The sequence below is a fragment of the Kryptolebias marmoratus genome, linkage group LG6 (genome assembly GCF_001649575.2).
Source record: "Kryptolebias marmoratus isolate JLee-2015 linkage group LG6, ASM164957v2, whole genome shotgun sequence".
NCBI lineage: Eukaryota > Metazoa > Chordata > Actinopteri > Cyprinodontiformes > Rivulidae > Kryptolebias > Kryptolebias marmoratus.
The window spans coordinates 28243197-28260592 of record NC_051435.1 but is presented as its reverse complement, the minus strand read 5'-3'; the positions used below and the strand labels follow the sequence as shown (position 1 = coordinate 28260592).

Below are 17396 nucleotides of genomic sequence, written 5' to 3'. Positions count from 1 at the left end.
AGTGACTTTTCCTTAGAATCTAAAAGGACATTTTCTGATGCCTTTTCAAACCAGGAAACTTTAAAAAATATAAAAACACTTCAGAGAGGCATTAAAGGTGCTCACTGCAATGTCATGAAGACCAGTCAAAAATAAATAAATCATAAAGTAAGAAACAAAATCTGGACTTTTTTATTCATATTGATGGGTAACGTGTCCTTAAATTAAACATTTGTAAGTAAATGTGTGAACAGCTGCCAACTACCACATGCATTTGTTTACCTACAGGAACAGGTGAAACGACTGAAAACAGGTCAACAATGGTGGCGTCCAAAGAAAAGCTGTTTGAGATGAAAAAGTTTGGAAAGTCTGATATGTTTGAATGTATTTATGATTAGATTTGTTGAGTAAAGTATTCAAGTAAGCTCTTGACAGATTTAACCAATTGCTTTGTTTACATTAAGTGTGGACCCACATTTTAGAATTACATATCAATATATCTGGGAAACTCTATCAGACTGCACTTTTGATATAGTTCAGGACAATATTTTTATGTTTAATTTCCTTGATTGAAACGAGTACCTTTAATTAGTTTTAGAAAAATTAACCGAAGAGCAAAAGAGAATGAAACCTTCAAACTAAAGATAAATATCTTATGACAAGTCTACTTTTCTCAGATGTGTTTCCCTTTTTTGTGCCAGAGGACAAGTTCAGCAGATATTTCATGTCAAAAATGTTTACATATTTTATGTTAGTAAGAAGTTAATGAGGATGTTACAGCATTTGAAACGATGAGTGTAAGTGAATATATTTAAATATATTATCGTTCAATATATAAATGAACACTGCGTTGTTATTTATGCAGTGTTGAGGTGAACAAAACTAAAGTCTCGCTTAACAGTATTTTAATCATTAGAAGAACAGCATTTTAGCATATATAATCGAAACCTTTTGTTAGTCATTCCTTTAAGGATTTATAATAGTGTTATGTTCAGAGTCCGTATTAGTTTGAATCATTTGTTAGCAGTAGTTTGCAGGAAATAGCTGTCACTGCAGCACAGGAAGTGTTTTCTGCTCACCTGCTCTACTCTATGGGGTTCCATTAGTGCCAAAAATATGTTTATGTGTCTATGTAAGGCGTGTATGTAGCATGCTATGTATATGTTAGGTGATATGTTAGGTGTATATGTTAGGTGATATGTTAGGTGTATATGTAAAGTGATATGTAAGGTGATATGTAAAGTGATATGTTAGGTGATATGTTAAGTGATATGTAAAGTGATATGTTAGGTGTATATGTTAAGTGTATATGTATTGTAACATGCCTATATACTGCGATGTGTCTATGTTCCGCACATATCATTGTCACTTAACATATACACCTAACATATCACCTTACATATCACCTTACATATACAACAAACATATACACCTAACATATCACCTTACATATCACCTAACATATACATAGCATGCTACATACACGCCTTACATAGACACATAAACATATTTTTGGCACTAATGGAACCCCATAAGCATGCTACATACACGGCTTACATAGACACATAAACATATTTTTGGCACTAATGGAATCCCATACTACGCAGACGGCTGCAGGCCGTAGAAAGAGGATAAATCAATGACTTATATGTCATATAAGTCTTATAAGTCATATAAGACTTATATGTCATATAAGTCATTAGGATAAATACTTCAGAAACAGGAAGGGTGATGTGTTTTCCCACATTTTATTTGAGAATTGTCTCCCAAATGCATTTGGTTTTATTTTTTGTAATAACCGGTGTTTTCTCTCTGCTTTTGGTAAAATAAAACTTTAAACTTAAGGTATTGTCTCCTCCCGGTCTCTTTCCATCAATCAACTGGGGTGAGGTGAAGTAGGAGGATTGCAGGTGAAAATCTTTACCTCAACAGTAGGCACAAATGAAAATTTTAACCTGTGTCAAAGTTAGGTATGTGGCAAATGAACTGGAGAGCAAAGACAAGTAAACAAAAACATATACATAATGGTTATATGACAAACAATCACACAATAAAACAAGTGCAATGATCATTGTAGGCGCTGCAAAGTTGTGACGGGAGGGAGGGGAGAGATAAATAAGAGTCGGTCGTTTGCTTTGATGATGGAGGGTAACCTACCTGGACTGAACAGTGAATCCAAGCGGAGTCTTTAGGAGCTGAGTTTACCTTGTTTTGGTTGAGGACATGGTTAGTTAAAGAATTTTCAGACTCGTAGTCAGTTTTTTTTTCTCAGTGAGCAGGATCCTAGCTTAAGTAGCAACTTGTTGCCATGGAGACGGAAACACGGGAAGTGAACTTCCGAGTTAGCGTGCTAATATTAACTACACTGTCGAAAAACTTAAATAAGTCTTGTTTCTTTATTTTTTAATACCATAATTTAAAAACTAGTCAGAGAAGTAGTAGTAGCGGAGTAAAAAAAAAAAAAAAAAGTTATTGAAATGTCGCGAGATGTACGTAACGTCTGAAAAAAAAAAAAAAAGAAAGAGGACAGCAAGTGAGAAGAGTGCCGCACAGCCTTCTGGGACTTGTAGTTGCTTTCATTTTTAAATTAATTTGTTTTTTTATTATTGTTAAAGATCCTAAATAGTTTTTTTTTCTAAATTAAATTCTACTTTTAGTACTTTTTAGAGTTTGCATGACATAATATCTCTAATGTTTTGAACTGATAGTTGTAGTGCACTTTAAAATTATTTGAGTCTGTTTTAGAAAAAAAAACATTAAAATATCTGGTGAAATTGATTTATCAGTTAGTCAGTCACAGTGGCTTCAGGAAGTATTCAAAACCTTTTCACTTATTGCAGCTTGGCTATGTTGCCGTTTTAACAGCTCCTCTGTGAGTCACTACTTTATTGTGGTGTGAAGGGGTTTGTGTGCCTGAATGATGGGAGCTCTGCTATCGGGGCAAACTGGTCCAAGGTGAAAGGCCAGACAAAACACCTGAATGAACAAAACAAGGAGCTACTGTAGTGAATCAAATTAATTGGATGTGATTTCCCCCATAGAAAAGCATGGTGGTGGTGGCATCATCATGCTGTGGGGCTGTTTTTCAGGAGCAGGGATGAACATACTGGTTGGGGTAGAGGGAAAACTGAATGAAAAAACATAACAATCCTCAAAGCTCACAGATAAGACAACACAGGAGCAGCTTAGGAACAACTCTGTGAATGTCCTAGAGTGGACAAACAAGACACCAAACTTAAACTCTATTGGACATTTCTGGAGAGAAAATGGGTCTACCACTGGTTCACATCCAACCAAACTGAGTATGAGAGGATTTGTAAAGAAGATGGTAGAAAATCCTCCAATTCTCATGTGCAAAGCTTGTTGCATCAAACCCCAAAAGTCTTGAGGTTACGACTGCTGCCAAAGGTGCTTCAACGGTCTGAATACTTATACGAGGTGATGTTAAAGTTTATTTTCAATAAATTTATGAAAATTGCATCAAATTCTGTTTTTACTTTCCATTACGAGATACAAAACATCAGAATTTAAACTACTACATCAGGCTGCAACAAAGTTTAGTTCAAGTTAGTTAAGGAGGACATGCATTTAAATTAAAATTCACACACTGAAGTGTGTAGTGGTGTGTGTGTAATGTAGTTGCTTCATGTCTTCATCTGTGACTACAGATCAAAGTCCAATTAAAGCAAAGTTGGCACAAATTGTTTAATCTAATGTATAAGGCATTACCGTGGCAGGTGTGACAAAACTAGCTTTCCAAATTATGAGATTGTCACGATGCTTTTGAAAACCCTCTGCAGCCATTCAAGGTGACCCACTCCTCACTCTGTCCAATGTGTAATACCGGCCATGATCCTCCGGTGTGACGCTGTGATTAGTGCTTTCATCAGGAGCTAATTTCCACTTCGATCAAATGACACAGACTGCTGTGATAACTGATCCTGTATCAGTCCTTCACACACACAACATACACATGTCAAGTACATCTTTTAAGATCAAACTTTGGTGAAAGTGAGTACTCAGCTCCTTAATGAAATAGCAGTACATGTACTACTGCTAACATAAAATACTGTGACAAATTGACAGAGTAACAAAAGAAGAGGAGACAAGACAAATCCATTTTTATCCATTTTATTTATCGTATTGGTCTGTTCAATTCTTTAAAGAGATTATATATACAAATTAGTACATAGAGAGTTATCTAAAAAAGAAAAAATAATAAAAATCAAACATTTAGAAAGAAAACTGTGGAAAAGGATTTTAACATAAGTGTGTTTCCTGTGAGCTTTTATTTTATTTTAATTCTGTTTTCATTTTAACAAGAGAAGCCCACTTCACACTCTTACTTTAAGATCATTTTCCAGTTCAGAAACAATTGGTGCAGTGTATTAATAGCTACAGCAGACAAAATACAAAAAAACAAAACAAAAAACAAACACAAACCACTAAATCTTAATTGGTGAGTTGGGAAAACCTGGATCAGCAGTACAAACATTCTTTCCTTGACATTTTATATTTGAACAGAAAGAAGGGCAAACAGTATTAAACTTGTGTTTATGAGGATCATTTTTTTGCGGTTTTGATTAAAATAATTTATAGATCAGCAGACTTTAAGCTAGCTATCTTCTGTTAAAGGTTCCTAGACGATCCCCGTGCAGAAAGTGGAAAAATACAAGCTTCACCTTTTTTTTTTTTAACAATGAATATTTACCAGACAGATTCACATTGCAAACACCCCCCCCCCTCCCCCCCTCCATCTACCTCAAAGAAAGAACAGAAGACAGGCGAGGATCAACACCATCTCACTGCACGTACTTTATTAAGAGCTGTGGTGAGGCAGCTTAAAGCTCACAGATCTTAGTTTCCATTACGAACTTGTTCTCGAGGTGACGGATCTTGTGGCAGTTGAGAGCTTCGCGCTTTTGCATACCTGTGAGATGACAGAAGAAGATTAACTATGCTGAACAATCACGTTGTTGGCTGAGAACTCTTTAACGTGCCCTGCCTTTCACTGAACAAACACTGGGTGAAGCAGGCGATAATCTTTATGCCTCTGTGTGTGCGCATGTGTCTGTCTGTTAGCAAAATAGCTCATGAACCACTGGACAAATTTTATTAAAACTCTCAGAAATGTAATCATTAGAAGTACACCTATAACTAATTAACTTCTGGAGTTAACCTGATTTAAAATGGCCGCCACAACCAACTGACTTTAAAAACACAAAAACGACAATAACTGTTTTACAGTGTCTGTTTTACAGATACTGATCTAAAGATTGGTGTGGTAGTAGTTGAGAGTGCATCCAAAAAAGGCGATAAATCAAAAACAATTGCACTTCTATCCTGTAGCTTTAGAAGTTTTCCTTCTCATATGAGGAAAAAGCTCCTCGGATGAGAAAGGAAACGTCTTCAGCTACAGAGTAGAAGTCCAGTTGTTTTTGATTTATCGCCTTTTTTGTATCTACCATGTCCTGGATGACTGAGAGTCTGCACCAACATTTAGCTGATAGTACAGATTTCAACTGACTGACTTTTAGAGTCGGTCCAATCAAGACTAATGCTACAGCTAATCAACTTTAGTCATCACACAAATGGCTACAACTCAGCCAGTTTTACAGATATTAAGCTAAAATTTGGTGTGGTAGTAGCTGAGAGTCATTCCCAAGACAAACTAAGAATAGAATTGAATGTAGCATTAATAAAAGTTTGACCAAAACAGCTATAACTCCATCATTTCCCTTTATAAGATAATAGTAGTTTAAACTTCCAGCATAAAAAGCAGCAGGTGATGTGCATTCCTTCTAGAAATCCTGGGCCTTTAAATATTTTGTGGTTTTCCTGTTCAGTAGTTGAAGGAGTGCACCTGTGTTTGTATGTTTGTATGTTTGACAGCAGTCAAAGAACCACATAAGCAGCATACGCACCCAGAATCCTGTCTCTGCGCTGCAGCTTGTAGACCTCTTTGCCACGACAGAGGTTGTAAATGAAGCTGCCGAGCTGTTGGACATGTTCCAGGCGCTCGGTCACCACCATCTCCTCGTGGATCAAGTACGACTGGGGCAGGTAGGTGCCAGCCTGCACAGGAAAAATACAGCATAGATATCTCAAAGAACAAGACGTTGTTGTTTTAAACAAGCAAAGTTTTTGTTTTGTTCTGACTGTGTTCTATTCTTGGTTTAACTTTCTTTCATTCAGCAGAGGCAGATTGATAAATGCCACAACCACAGCAGGCTGGTGACTGAGCAGGACTGTCTTTAACCCAAAAATCACACACACACACACACACACACACACACACACACAAATATACTTTGATAAAGAACTTAAAGGTTTTTGGAAAAGCTATGTCTGAAAAATCCAAAAGATAAACTAAAAAAAAAAAAAAAAGATCTGGACCATCTCCAAAATTGAATCACTTGTATTTTGTGACTACTCCAACATTTCCTGAAAATGTAATCAAAATCTGTTCATTAGTTGTTAAGTAATCTTGCTAACAGACAGATGGACGGATTATAAACAAACCAACACTACTGCAAACACAACCTCCTTGGCGGAGGCAATTAGAATTATTTAACTGTGAGCTTTGTTCCAAGTCTGAAAGGTAAAACCACACATATCAAATCAAGTTTTAATCAGATCATCCCACCAGGAAAGAAAAACTGCACGAGTGTGTGTTGGAAAATGTTGTCTGGTTAAAACATGTTCATCTTAGTCACAACCTTTTAGACTAGCATGGCTCCAAATCTAACCATATCCTCTCAGGCTGGTCAACAAACCAGAAAAAAATCCTTTGAAGCACAGTCAGCTTTTATCACCAGTGAAATATTCTATTACCTTGATGTTGTTGAGCAGATCCATTAGGTCTTTGGGAAGCATGACGACGGAGGTGTTGAGCTCAATGATGTAGCACTTGTTCAGACTCAGATCCAAGTAAGCAGTCAGCCTCTGAAAATGAAGAAGAATGTTACTGAGTAGCAAGAAATAGAACAAACGACCATTAGATAAAAGCAGTGATGCACCAGCTGCTCAGCAGTCAACCGGAAATGCTCAATACTGACTGATAATCAGCAGAATGACTCAACAAGTTACGCAAAGACACAAAACAGAGACTTATATTTTGGTTTATAAATAAGTTATGATTAGGGTTGGGCAGCGAATCTCGAGAATCAATTGGAACCGGGACTAACGTTCCAATTCTCCCAGAATCGTTCAAATTCTTAAACTCTAAATCCTAGTTTTGATACGTGGAAGAAGCAGCAGCAGAACAACAATGAAGAAGAATCTGCAAGAAGTGTGTACGTAACCATGGACAGTGTGCGGCACGTCCTAGTCACATGTCTGATTTACATCACTCAATAGAGAAAATACGCCGTCTCTGAGACTCTGTTTCAATTTGTGTCGAAAGTACAGATTTCAAACTTTACACCAGTTTTTTTAATTGTGTTGATAGGTCAAGTAAAACCAGAGTTATAATAAATAATGCACGGCACATCTTCTACTTATTTGAAGCGCGTTACAGCGAGAGGCAGCGGTGAAGACTGAGAAAATACCCCCATCCGATCTCAGCTCCAACCCCACCAAATTTAGCATTTTTGGATTTTATAGTTAAGGTTTAATGTTAAGTTTAGTCAGTTTTGTGTTGGAGTTAAACCAATGAGGTAATTTTTTTAATGTGGAGCTTCTATTTGAGGTTCAGACCAGGAGATGATGGCCTCAGCCTAGCACCTCACTGCAGTCAGAATCAGGTAAGTAAAACAACAAAATATGTCTTATACAAACACTGAGGCAGCTAACAAGTTGTACTCAAAGTAAAATGGTGGATCAACTCAAATGCAAATACCCAGCTAATGTTAGCCCATGTTTTTTCCTAAACAAATGACCTAGAATTGCTAATGTTAGCCAGGAAGTTGACCAGACTCCACGATGAGCTACTCTGTTCACCACAGTGTCCAAGGGAAAGATGTCAGTGTAACAAACTGAAGATAGTCACAAAATTGTCACAGCAAATACAGCCTCTTAAAAGAATCAGAATGGAGAATCATTAGGAACCAAAATAGAAACGAGGAATCGGAATCTTTCAAAATCAAACGATGTCCAACACTAGTCATAATGGCTCCTCCAGCTCAGGTCTGTCTGTGTTCTCCGGGCCCTTTTGCTGTCGTCTTGCTTCATGTGCCACCTTTTAAAAGTAGGGTGGTAGAACGTAGAGTTCCACACATAAATGTTCTGCATGCACACAGGTTTAAAAGAATGCTGCATTCATTCAGTACAATTTTCCGAACAAATAGGTACCAGTACTCCATTGGTGTATGTACTGGTGTTCTGGTTCATGTTGGGGATTGAGCCGTCTCACCCGCTGGAAGTCATGGACGATGTCTGCTGGATCTCCATCCTCAAAGTCAGGCACAGGTACGTTGATGATCTCCACTTGATCCTCCACCAGAACCTGGACCCTCTCCTGCAGCTGTCGCAGGTGGAAACTATTGGGCAGCTCCACCTCCACCTAGTTTGTTTCAAAATAAGCCTTTTCATTAAGCTAACTCTTAAGAATTCTTAAAGCAATAAACTATTAAATCGGTATAAAACTGAAACAAAAGACATGTTCTAAACTGCATGGCACACACTTTATTAAAACCAAGAAAAAAAGCTAACACAACTTGTGCTGTTAATCTACAGCAGGCTGAAGTAACCACTAAATTTAATGTGAACAGCAGTGAGAAGGATCACTGATTAACTGATAAACAAACCTCTTCTTCCTGCTGGATCATGAAGTTCTCCTCTCGGTAATCCACTCCACAGTAGTACACATGATCCTCCTGCTTTGAGGACAGAAAAAGCACGAAGGAGACAAATTACTGGAAAGACTCATAGATTAAAATGTCTGTATTCATTTCTCTTTCGGCCAACTCGATCTTCTTCCTTGTGAAAACATGAAAGATCAATCTGCTGATCATTCATGCACTTAATCCTGATTAGTCGATCAGTTACACATCATAGTGACAGGCTCCTTGTGTCATTAAAGGGATATTTAGACCATTTTGAAGCAGGTTTCTGTGGAAACATTTTGAACAATTAACATCTTACCTGTTGTGGATAGCTCTTTGAAAAGTCGACTATTGGATAAACAGAGTTTACATCTGACAGGACTGACCAGCTGAAGGCTAGTCCGAATGCAGCTAAAACCCACTAGTGGAGTCCAAAATCATCTCCAACCTGAAAGACTCGTAATGGTTCACTTGAACCCTATTTTAGAAACCTTTACAACACTGTCAATTTCTCAATACTCAATTATTTACACAAAATTCTGTGGTATTGTAGCAGCAGTAGCTAGCTGTAGCACTTGTGAGAGATATTTCACAATGTTTCTGTTAAAATAACCGCGCAAAGTGAAATGGACAGTATAAAGGTTTAAATCAGTGTTTGTGTAAATCGTGATGAAACTGTGGAGATGACTCATTCTAATGCAGCAGAAATATGGTTTGGTTTTGGCTGCATTCAGACCAGCCATTAGCTTCTCATTCCGGTGACTTTTGACCTTTATTTCTATAAACTGAGGTCATTCAAAGAGACAGACAAAATATTAATATATTGCAACTATTAACCATTTAAAACTTTTCAACAGACATCTACTTTAAAATGTCCTAAACATCTTTGTAACTTAAGGAAACTCCAAGTGGAACATTTTGGTTTTCTTGCGCAGTGTCTCCCTCTGACTTTTTTTTTTTTTTGATATTTTGTGCTAAAAAAAAAGTTTTCTAAGCTCAGCTGGACCACACCTTCTTCCCCAAAACCCCATTTCCATGGATCAAAGTACACGGGACATTTTTCTTAACAACTCCTCCCTCGTGGACCCCTTCAAAATATGAAGCACGTCAATATCTACAAACAAAGTCTAAGTAAGAGTGCTTCCTGGATTCAGTGTGGGTCCAAATGAGATGCCCTTTGGATGGGATAAGCATGATAAGCATGTTATGTCCCCCTATCATATTTCCTTGTTTTATGTGAAGCCTGTGTTGTGATGCCTGATTTCATCAGGTCTGAAGTAGTTACATCTACCTGAGCCATTTCCAGCCTTAACAAAATAAGAATCAGCTTTGTTTTTTGGTTGATCTGTTTATTACTTGCTCTGCCTTACAGTGTAAAGTACCTCTTCTGAGCTGAGGAGACTTCTGCTCACCTCCAGGACATAGTAGCGGTACAGATAGGCTCCTGCAACCACCACTCCAGACAGCATGAGGGCCAGACCCAGGCACATGCACCAGCACCAGGTCCGAGACTGGCGCCGCACCAGCAGAGCGGCCTCTGTATCCTGCAAGAAGGAGAAGACGGTGTCAGAGAGCCCATCAACTTTTAAAATGAACACTCAGGACTAATTTAGTTTTTACATGCATCGCATTGCGGACATGGATGATTCTGAATCGATTTTCAAATGTCAAAACCTGATTTTGTTGACATCAATCTGTGCTGCCATTTTGAGAGTTAGCAGAGTGTGGTGCCGTTTGTCCAGGTAGAAACATATTAGCGTGTAATATGACTGTGTTTTCAAATCTAATTAATCTTTTCTTTACTGAATCCTGAAGAATTGATGTCTGTAAATAATAGATGCCTTTTCATGACATGACTGTGTTTAGTAATAACTATAAAACATTTTATTTATGTGTAAATATTCAGTAATAAACAGAATGCTAATCTCTCTACAAAATTAAATTAACATCTATACCAACTGTTTATAAGCAGCCTGAGATTGTTATTCTCTTTATCAGGCAGGATAATATATAAATCAGTGCTTATTTATGTAAAATAAGCCAGTCATTTAAGTTTGTAAATTAGTTTTTCTGTTTCGATATTTCAGCATAATTCTTCAAAATGTTTTCTATACACACATCTAAGTCTCCCTTCTGAATCAAAACAGCTGTTAAACTATAAACATTAGTCCTTGTCTACACAGAACTTCTTTGAATAGATATTTTTTTCTTCAATTATTTAAAATACTTTGACCTCACAATTCTCACAAAAACACAGTAGCACCCATACTGAGCCACTAGGCAGTGAGAACATCCACATTAATATATCAAAACACAGAGAAAGGTTAGATTCTTCTAAAATAATTCTACCTCACATTTTACTTGAACTAAATTACCATTTCTTCTCAGCTAGTAATCATTTCATCACATGATCTAAGCCTAATGGTGACAGAATCTCAGTTTTTCTCACCAAAAACTGTGTGGGAAAGTGAGGCGCAAACATGGCAGAAAAATCAACATTTTTAAAAGTCTCTAGAGTAGTGTGGATGGGGCCCGAGACAAGCAACTGCTCTGTACTGAAAAAGTCAACAAAATGCACCAAATATTTGTCTTCATTCAGAAAACGCCCTCTTAGTTCAGCTGCATTACTGAGTGATTACTACTGATCGTTTCATTCGTAGCCAGTTGGTCACTGTTGCTCTGGGTTAACTTTTTCTACTCTTAAAGCTATAAAATCTTTAAAAAGACATCAGATTTTATCAGGGTTTTTATCGTTTCAACTGGTTTTTCCAACTCCTGTTTTGGTTTTTGTTTCTCTTCTTTTTTTAAAGCAGAATCTCTTGTTAAAGTTGAAAAATGAGGGAGGATAGTGGGTCAGCTATTGAATTCAATGAAAGGTTATTAAATTCAAAAACTCATCCCAAGTATTAGCACAGTTTGAGATCTGAGAACAACAAGAGTTCAGAGTCAGATCAGACCTGCCAGGAGTCTGGAAACACTCCAGAGACAGACAGCCAAAGGACAGGGTGTGACATGAGGCCAGAGCAGATCTGTGTGTGTGTGTGTGAAAACAAATGCTTTCTTTCCACCAGATGAAGGAGGCTTCACATCTCTTTCGAGACCCACAGAGACACGGGGGTGACTCATTGCGATGCAGATCACAAACAGGGAACAGACACAAACCGAGACTGAGGATAACAGAAAGAGATCAAGTGAGAAGGAAAGAAAAAGTGAATGTAGGTGCTCGGCAGACAACAGCCGCAACATTAAACTCAAGTGCACGTGCAAAAGACTTCTCTCTGTAAGAGCTGCTGCAGCGTTCATGTACAGAAAGCGGCGCACCAAGTGGGAACTAAAAATGTGTGTGCCATGCATCGATACAAACTAAGGAAAACTGGAGATGAGCACAACAAAAGTTATGTGGAAATATTCCCGAGCCCTAGAGAGAAAAAAAAGTGGCTTATCAGCCGGCAGGGACCTGTTTGTTAAAAACCCAGCTGCTTCCAGAACAAGCCCCGACACATCTCCAGCTTTAATCTGCTGCTGCTAAAATCCAAAAAGACTGAAACCATTAAGGAGAACATTTCTAAATGTTCTCAGTTACTTTAGTTTCCTTTAACTATAGCCACTTCCGGTTTCACAGAAATTGTCTGAAAATAGGAACCTGAGAAGTTCCAGTTACGTAAACCCATCCATCCATCCATCCATCCATCCATCCATCCATTGTCTTCCGCTTATCCGGGGTCGGGTCGCGGGGGTAGCAGCCTAAGCAGGGAGACCCAGACTTCCCTCTCCCCAGCCACTTGGGCCAGCTCCTCCGGGGGAATCCCAAGGCGTTCCCAGGCCAGCCGAGAAACATAGTCCCTCCAGCGTGTCCTGGGTCTTCCTCTGGGCCTCCTCCCGGTGGGACGTGCCCGGAACACCTCACCACCGTAAATATGTTTCTCAATTTATTTCTATCAGAAGCATGAATTTTAAATGGTGGTGGTGTTTTTGTTGTCCAAGTCATTTTGCAGCTTATGAGTTTTAATAAAACTAAGAACTGTCTGATAGTAAAGTGGGCTGGGGGGACCCTAATTTACAGTCCTTTCACCAACTACACATATTACTCACAGCAATTAAAGATTTATAAAGAGGTGAAGAAGAGAGTCCAGGCAGGATGAAGTGGATGGAGAAAGGTTTGTGATTTGTGACAAAAGGTGGCAGCAAAGGTCAAAGGAAAGGTTTGCAAGACAATGGAGAGCCCAGCTATGTTGTACAGTTTGGAGACTGTAGGACTAACAAAAAGACAGGAGACAGAACTGGAAGTGGCAGAGCTGAAGATGTTGAAGTTCTCCTTGGGAGTGACAAGGATGGATAGGATTAGGAATGAGGTCATCAGAGGTACAGCATAGGTTGAACAACAGGGAGATAAAGTTAGAGACCAGGCTGAGATGGTTTGGACATGTGCAGAGGAGGGACAGTGGGTATATTGGTAGAAGGATGTTAGAGATGCAGCTGCCAGGAAAAAGACAAAGAGGAGATATATGGATGCAGTTAAAGAGAACATGGAGGTAGTTGGAGTGAGGACAGAGGACGCAGAAGACAGAGTTAGATGGAGGAGGATGTTTATTCTGTATATTAATGCTGTCCCTCTCCTAGGGCGGTAGAATCAATTTGGTAAAACTCTGAAAATGCTTTCACTGTATGAGATAAAAAAAAGAGGAAACATGTTTAAGAGTTAGAAAAAGTGTGATGTGCACACTAAGTGCCACTAACAACATACTGATGTAGATGACCACAACTTGTCTTTTTCATTTTAAGCGTACAGGCTTGTTTACAAGAAATACCACAGGGGTTAGCCTTAAGTAAAATTAACTGACTGACTGGATTTTTGTTTTGACAAATATTATTTCAAGCCTCAAACTTGAGAGGGTGGAACAAGACAGGGAGGCAAACAGACATTGTAAGTTATTAACTTATTAACATTAACTATTACAAAACTAACTGTCCGTTTCAATAAAGCTAAGCACATTTTAAAAGCATGAGTCAACCAATGGGGGAAACAAGAACTGAACGATTTCAAATGAAAGTCACTGTTAGTGATTGTTTCAGACTTGTTGAGAAAGAAGGACACAAACACTTCCTGCTGCTGTTCCTGCAGGCTCAAACTGGCAGGAAGAGTCACATCTAAAAATGGCTGCCTTCTGCTGTAAAACTATTCCGTTTAGCTTTTCTTAGTCCTCTGCAGCTTAAAGGAAAGGCTTGCTTGTACCGGAAACTTTCACGAGGAGGAGCTGTCTTGTCTACAGCTCCTAACTGCATTGCTTAATGTGGAATAGCAATCAAATTTATAACAAGCTTCAACAAATCTTTGCCATGACCTCAGTTTGCTGCTCTGTTGTCATGTCACTAAACAAAAAACACACCGAAGGCATAAACATTCAGAAATTAATGCGTCTGGGAGCAGGCATCAAGTTTTAAACTCGTTTCTGCACTTTCCTGTTTGGTCAGTGGAGTTGTACCAACAGAGCATGTTTCGCCATGTCTGTTGCATTTAATAAGACCCGAGTCAGCACTTTCTTACATTAAAAACAGAACTGCTTAGTTACGTGAAGAAACCGCAGCTGGGCAGCTACAAAAACAGACAGTCAGCTCTTTTAGACCTTGGACTCATTGTACGGTGAAACAAGCAAGAACTGCCTAATGTGAAGCTTTCAGGAAGGCGATCCACTGAGTGAGGCTGAACACTGAAAAAACAGGAACCGAAACAAACAAACAAACAAAAAAAAACCTGTTCAAAATGGCATAAAAGCGAAACATGAGGAAATTAAACATGACGAATTAAAAAAAGCAAAGAGAGCGAGACAGAACAGAATCTGGATTAGGGGTGGACAGTCTGACTGATCTAATGGCTGACAGAAAAACACTAAAAGGGGAAATTTCCAGAGGCTCTTCTCCATCAGCTGTAAACCTCTGCTGAGAGGTTTGCTCATGTCGCTCACTTTACTTTTAACATCGGAGAAAAAGAACTAGCAGCAGAACAACATAAAAAGCAGAAGGCGTGTTTTTGGAAACAGAAGAGAATATTAAACGGTTAAGAGTTGTGGCTTGTCTAGCTGCTGCAGCAAACAACATCAAGGCCCTGTTCATACCTGGCATTACATATCTGTCTTGCATTTATAATGTGTGCTAGGCATGCACAGTGATTTTATTCAAAGTCTAATTAAAATGGGTTAATGCAAGTGGCATGGCTGGTTTACATCAGCACTGGGGGTCCGATCAGCTTGGAAACCAATTAATAGAAACAAAGTAATGGAACCCATCACACTGCGTCCTGCAATCTAGTTCAAGAAATAAAATCTAAGGATGTGCATTTTAAGCAAAAAAAAAACCTCACAAACGCTTTAAATTTATTTGGTAATTATTTGATTTTTCTTGACATATTTCGTTTGGGGAAGTTGCAGTTCATAAAAAGCTCCTCGACTGGAAATGCACCGTTGGGAAACAACTCTGTGAGTCACTAACAGATGCTAGCATTCCCATGATTGTTGTGTTAATTCTTTAAATTCACCCATTTTAACTAGACTTTAAATATTCAAAAATCACTGCCCAACACCCCCCAACTTCAGTAGGAGATCCTACAGGACAGACCGTGATCTGACCATCAACATGTAAAGATCTACTGGACTCACTATGGAAACCAGGAAGTTGAAGCAGCGGCGGGTACAGTGTCCCCACAGGATTGTCCCACTACATGTTTTATGTCACCATGTAAACAAATGGTGCACTGCTTTTATTAGAATAAAAGAATAAACCTTAGATCATTTTTGTTAAGATGCTGACTCTTGTTCTTATCTTACTGCTGTATGCTCAAATATATTTCATTCTATTGGGTTTAGCTGCGGGGTGGCACAGTGGCGTAGTGGTTAGAGCTGTTGGCTCTCAGCAAGAAGGTTGCAGGATCGCTTCCCAGCCTGGGGCTTTTCTGGGTGGAGTTTGCATGTTCTCCCTGTGCACACGTGGGTTTACTCGGGGTACTCCGGTTCCCTCCCACAGACTAAAAACATGCATGTTAGGTTATTGATGACTCTAAAATTGTCCCTAGGTGTGAGAGTGTGAATGGTTGTTAGTCTCTATGTGGCCCTGTGATGGACTTGCGACCTGTCCAGGGTGTCCCCCACCTCTTGCACAGTGACTGCTGAGGATAGGCATCAGTTCCCCGTGAGACCATAATTGTGTGGAGGGGAAAAAAAAGGACTTAATGCCCCACATCTCAGGTGTGCAGAGTAGAGATAGACAGATTATTCGACTGACCAATCAGCCAAAGTTGGTTGGGTGAAACGTTTAAACCACATCGAGACCGTTCACACCTCTGTAGTACCGTCTAAACGGAATGTGGAATTTTAATGCCAGGTGTGAAGAGCATCAAAAACACTGACAGATTTCAAAGATACTAGTACCTTTGTAGTGTTTTATTAGGAAAAAAAAATGCTTATTTAGTGAGCAACCTCTTCAGAACAAAAGTTCATGACTATGAAAACTGACTTTTTTGTTGTGTTTCTCTTTCATTTTCTAGTCTTATACCAAAAGTTGGAAATTCCCTTTGCTTATCTAACAGCATCTCATTCCTGACCAGAACATGAAATAAAAAAATAAAAAAAATGCTACTTTTCATCTGTTATAATCTGTATAAAACAGAGACAAAAGTGCGCATGAGGACATTTCTGGAAGTTTTTTTCCTGTTTAACTAGCATTTCATTTAGTTTTCCAAACAAGACCCAACAGGCTTTAAGACTAACATTTCACAACCTGAGCCACGCACACCCTCATTATCACCCAGCTCTGTCTGCAGAGAGGTAACGCCTCACACAGGGAACACTATGTTCAGTCAGAAATCAGCGAGTGCTTCAAGCTGCCACTGCAGATGATTACAATGATTTAAGTTGCTGTTGATGTGAAAATAAAAATGTCTACGTCAAATGAAGTCTCTAGAGCCTAAGATGACATCCTTTTGTCTGCACCTCAAAGCACAACTAAAACAAAAGGTGTTGAGCAGTTTTGACTGATTAATTGATGATCAGTGGTGTGGACTTAAGTCACATGACTTGGATTCGAGTCCAACTTGAGTCATTAATATTATGACTTCAATTAAAATTCAAAAATACTTTATTAATCCCAAAGGGAAATTAAATAAGACTTTAGACTTGACTTGAAAAAATGTTCAGAGACTTGTGACTTGACTTGGACTTTAACCTGTTTACTTGAAAAGACTTGATATTTTACCCATAATCTAAAGTTTAAAACACACATTATTTAAAAAGTGTGCCCCAAAAAACTAATTTTACTCATTCCGTATCAACAAATGCAGACCGTCTCTCTGTCTTTTCACACTGTACGTATTTGTGCGTGAGCTGCAGCACAGCCAATCAAATGAACCAGATGTAAAAAAAATTAAAGCTGCAAGCAGCATTGGCGGCCCTCGCAGCTCAGCGCCGCTCCGGCCTTGCAACCGCGGGAGCTCTGGCGACCGCCGTCTGTGCTTTCGCGCCTTTCCTGCACCGTCCACTAAATGGCGTTTTCAGCAAAAGTCCCAAAATGCCTTCAGTCAGGATCAGTACCAGTCCTGTGCCATGCTGTGAACTTTGACCTTCCTACGTCAAACAGTTGAAGAGTTAGAGCACATGGGCTCTC

At 38.9% G+C, this 17396-nt stretch overlaps 2 protein-coding genes across 3 annotated transcripts in view; both read right to left on the bottom strand.

Annotated features, from left to right (window-relative positions):
- The window catches only part of LOC108248630 (serine/threonine-protein kinase Nek5), a 33214-nt gene extending 30791 nt beyond the window's left edge, over positions 1 to 2423 (bottom strand). Inside the window, exon 1 of the mRNA XM_017437522.3 lies at positions 2137 to 2423. The gene's annotated coding sequence lies outside the window, so the exon portion shown is untranslated. The remainder of the gene's footprint in view (positions 1 to 2136) is intronic.
- Positions 2424 to 4094: 1671 nt separating this feature from the next.
- The window catches only part of itm2ba (integral membrane protein 2Ba), a 29973-nt gene continuing 16671 nt past the window's right edge, over positions 4095 to 17396 (bottom strand). The window contains exons 2-7 of one of the 2 annotated variants that reach the window (XM_017437527.3): positions 10127 to 10288; positions 8727 to 8798; positions 8333 to 8482; positions 6814 to 6924; positions 5904 to 6054; positions 4095 to 4909 (exon numbers count right to left, since the gene is read on the bottom strand). In XM_017437527.3, coding sequence (XP_017293016.1) covers positions 4821 to 4909; positions 5904 to 6054; positions 6814 to 6924; positions 8333 to 8482; positions 8727 to 8798; positions 10127 to 10288 — 735 coding nt within the window. In that variant the 3' untranslated portion in view covers positions 4095 to 4820. The remainder of the gene's footprint in view (positions 4910 to 5903; positions 6055 to 6813; positions 6925 to 8332; positions 8483 to 8726; positions 8799 to 10126; positions 10289 to 17396) is intronic. The other variant, XM_037976032.1, reaches the window with a different exon arrangement.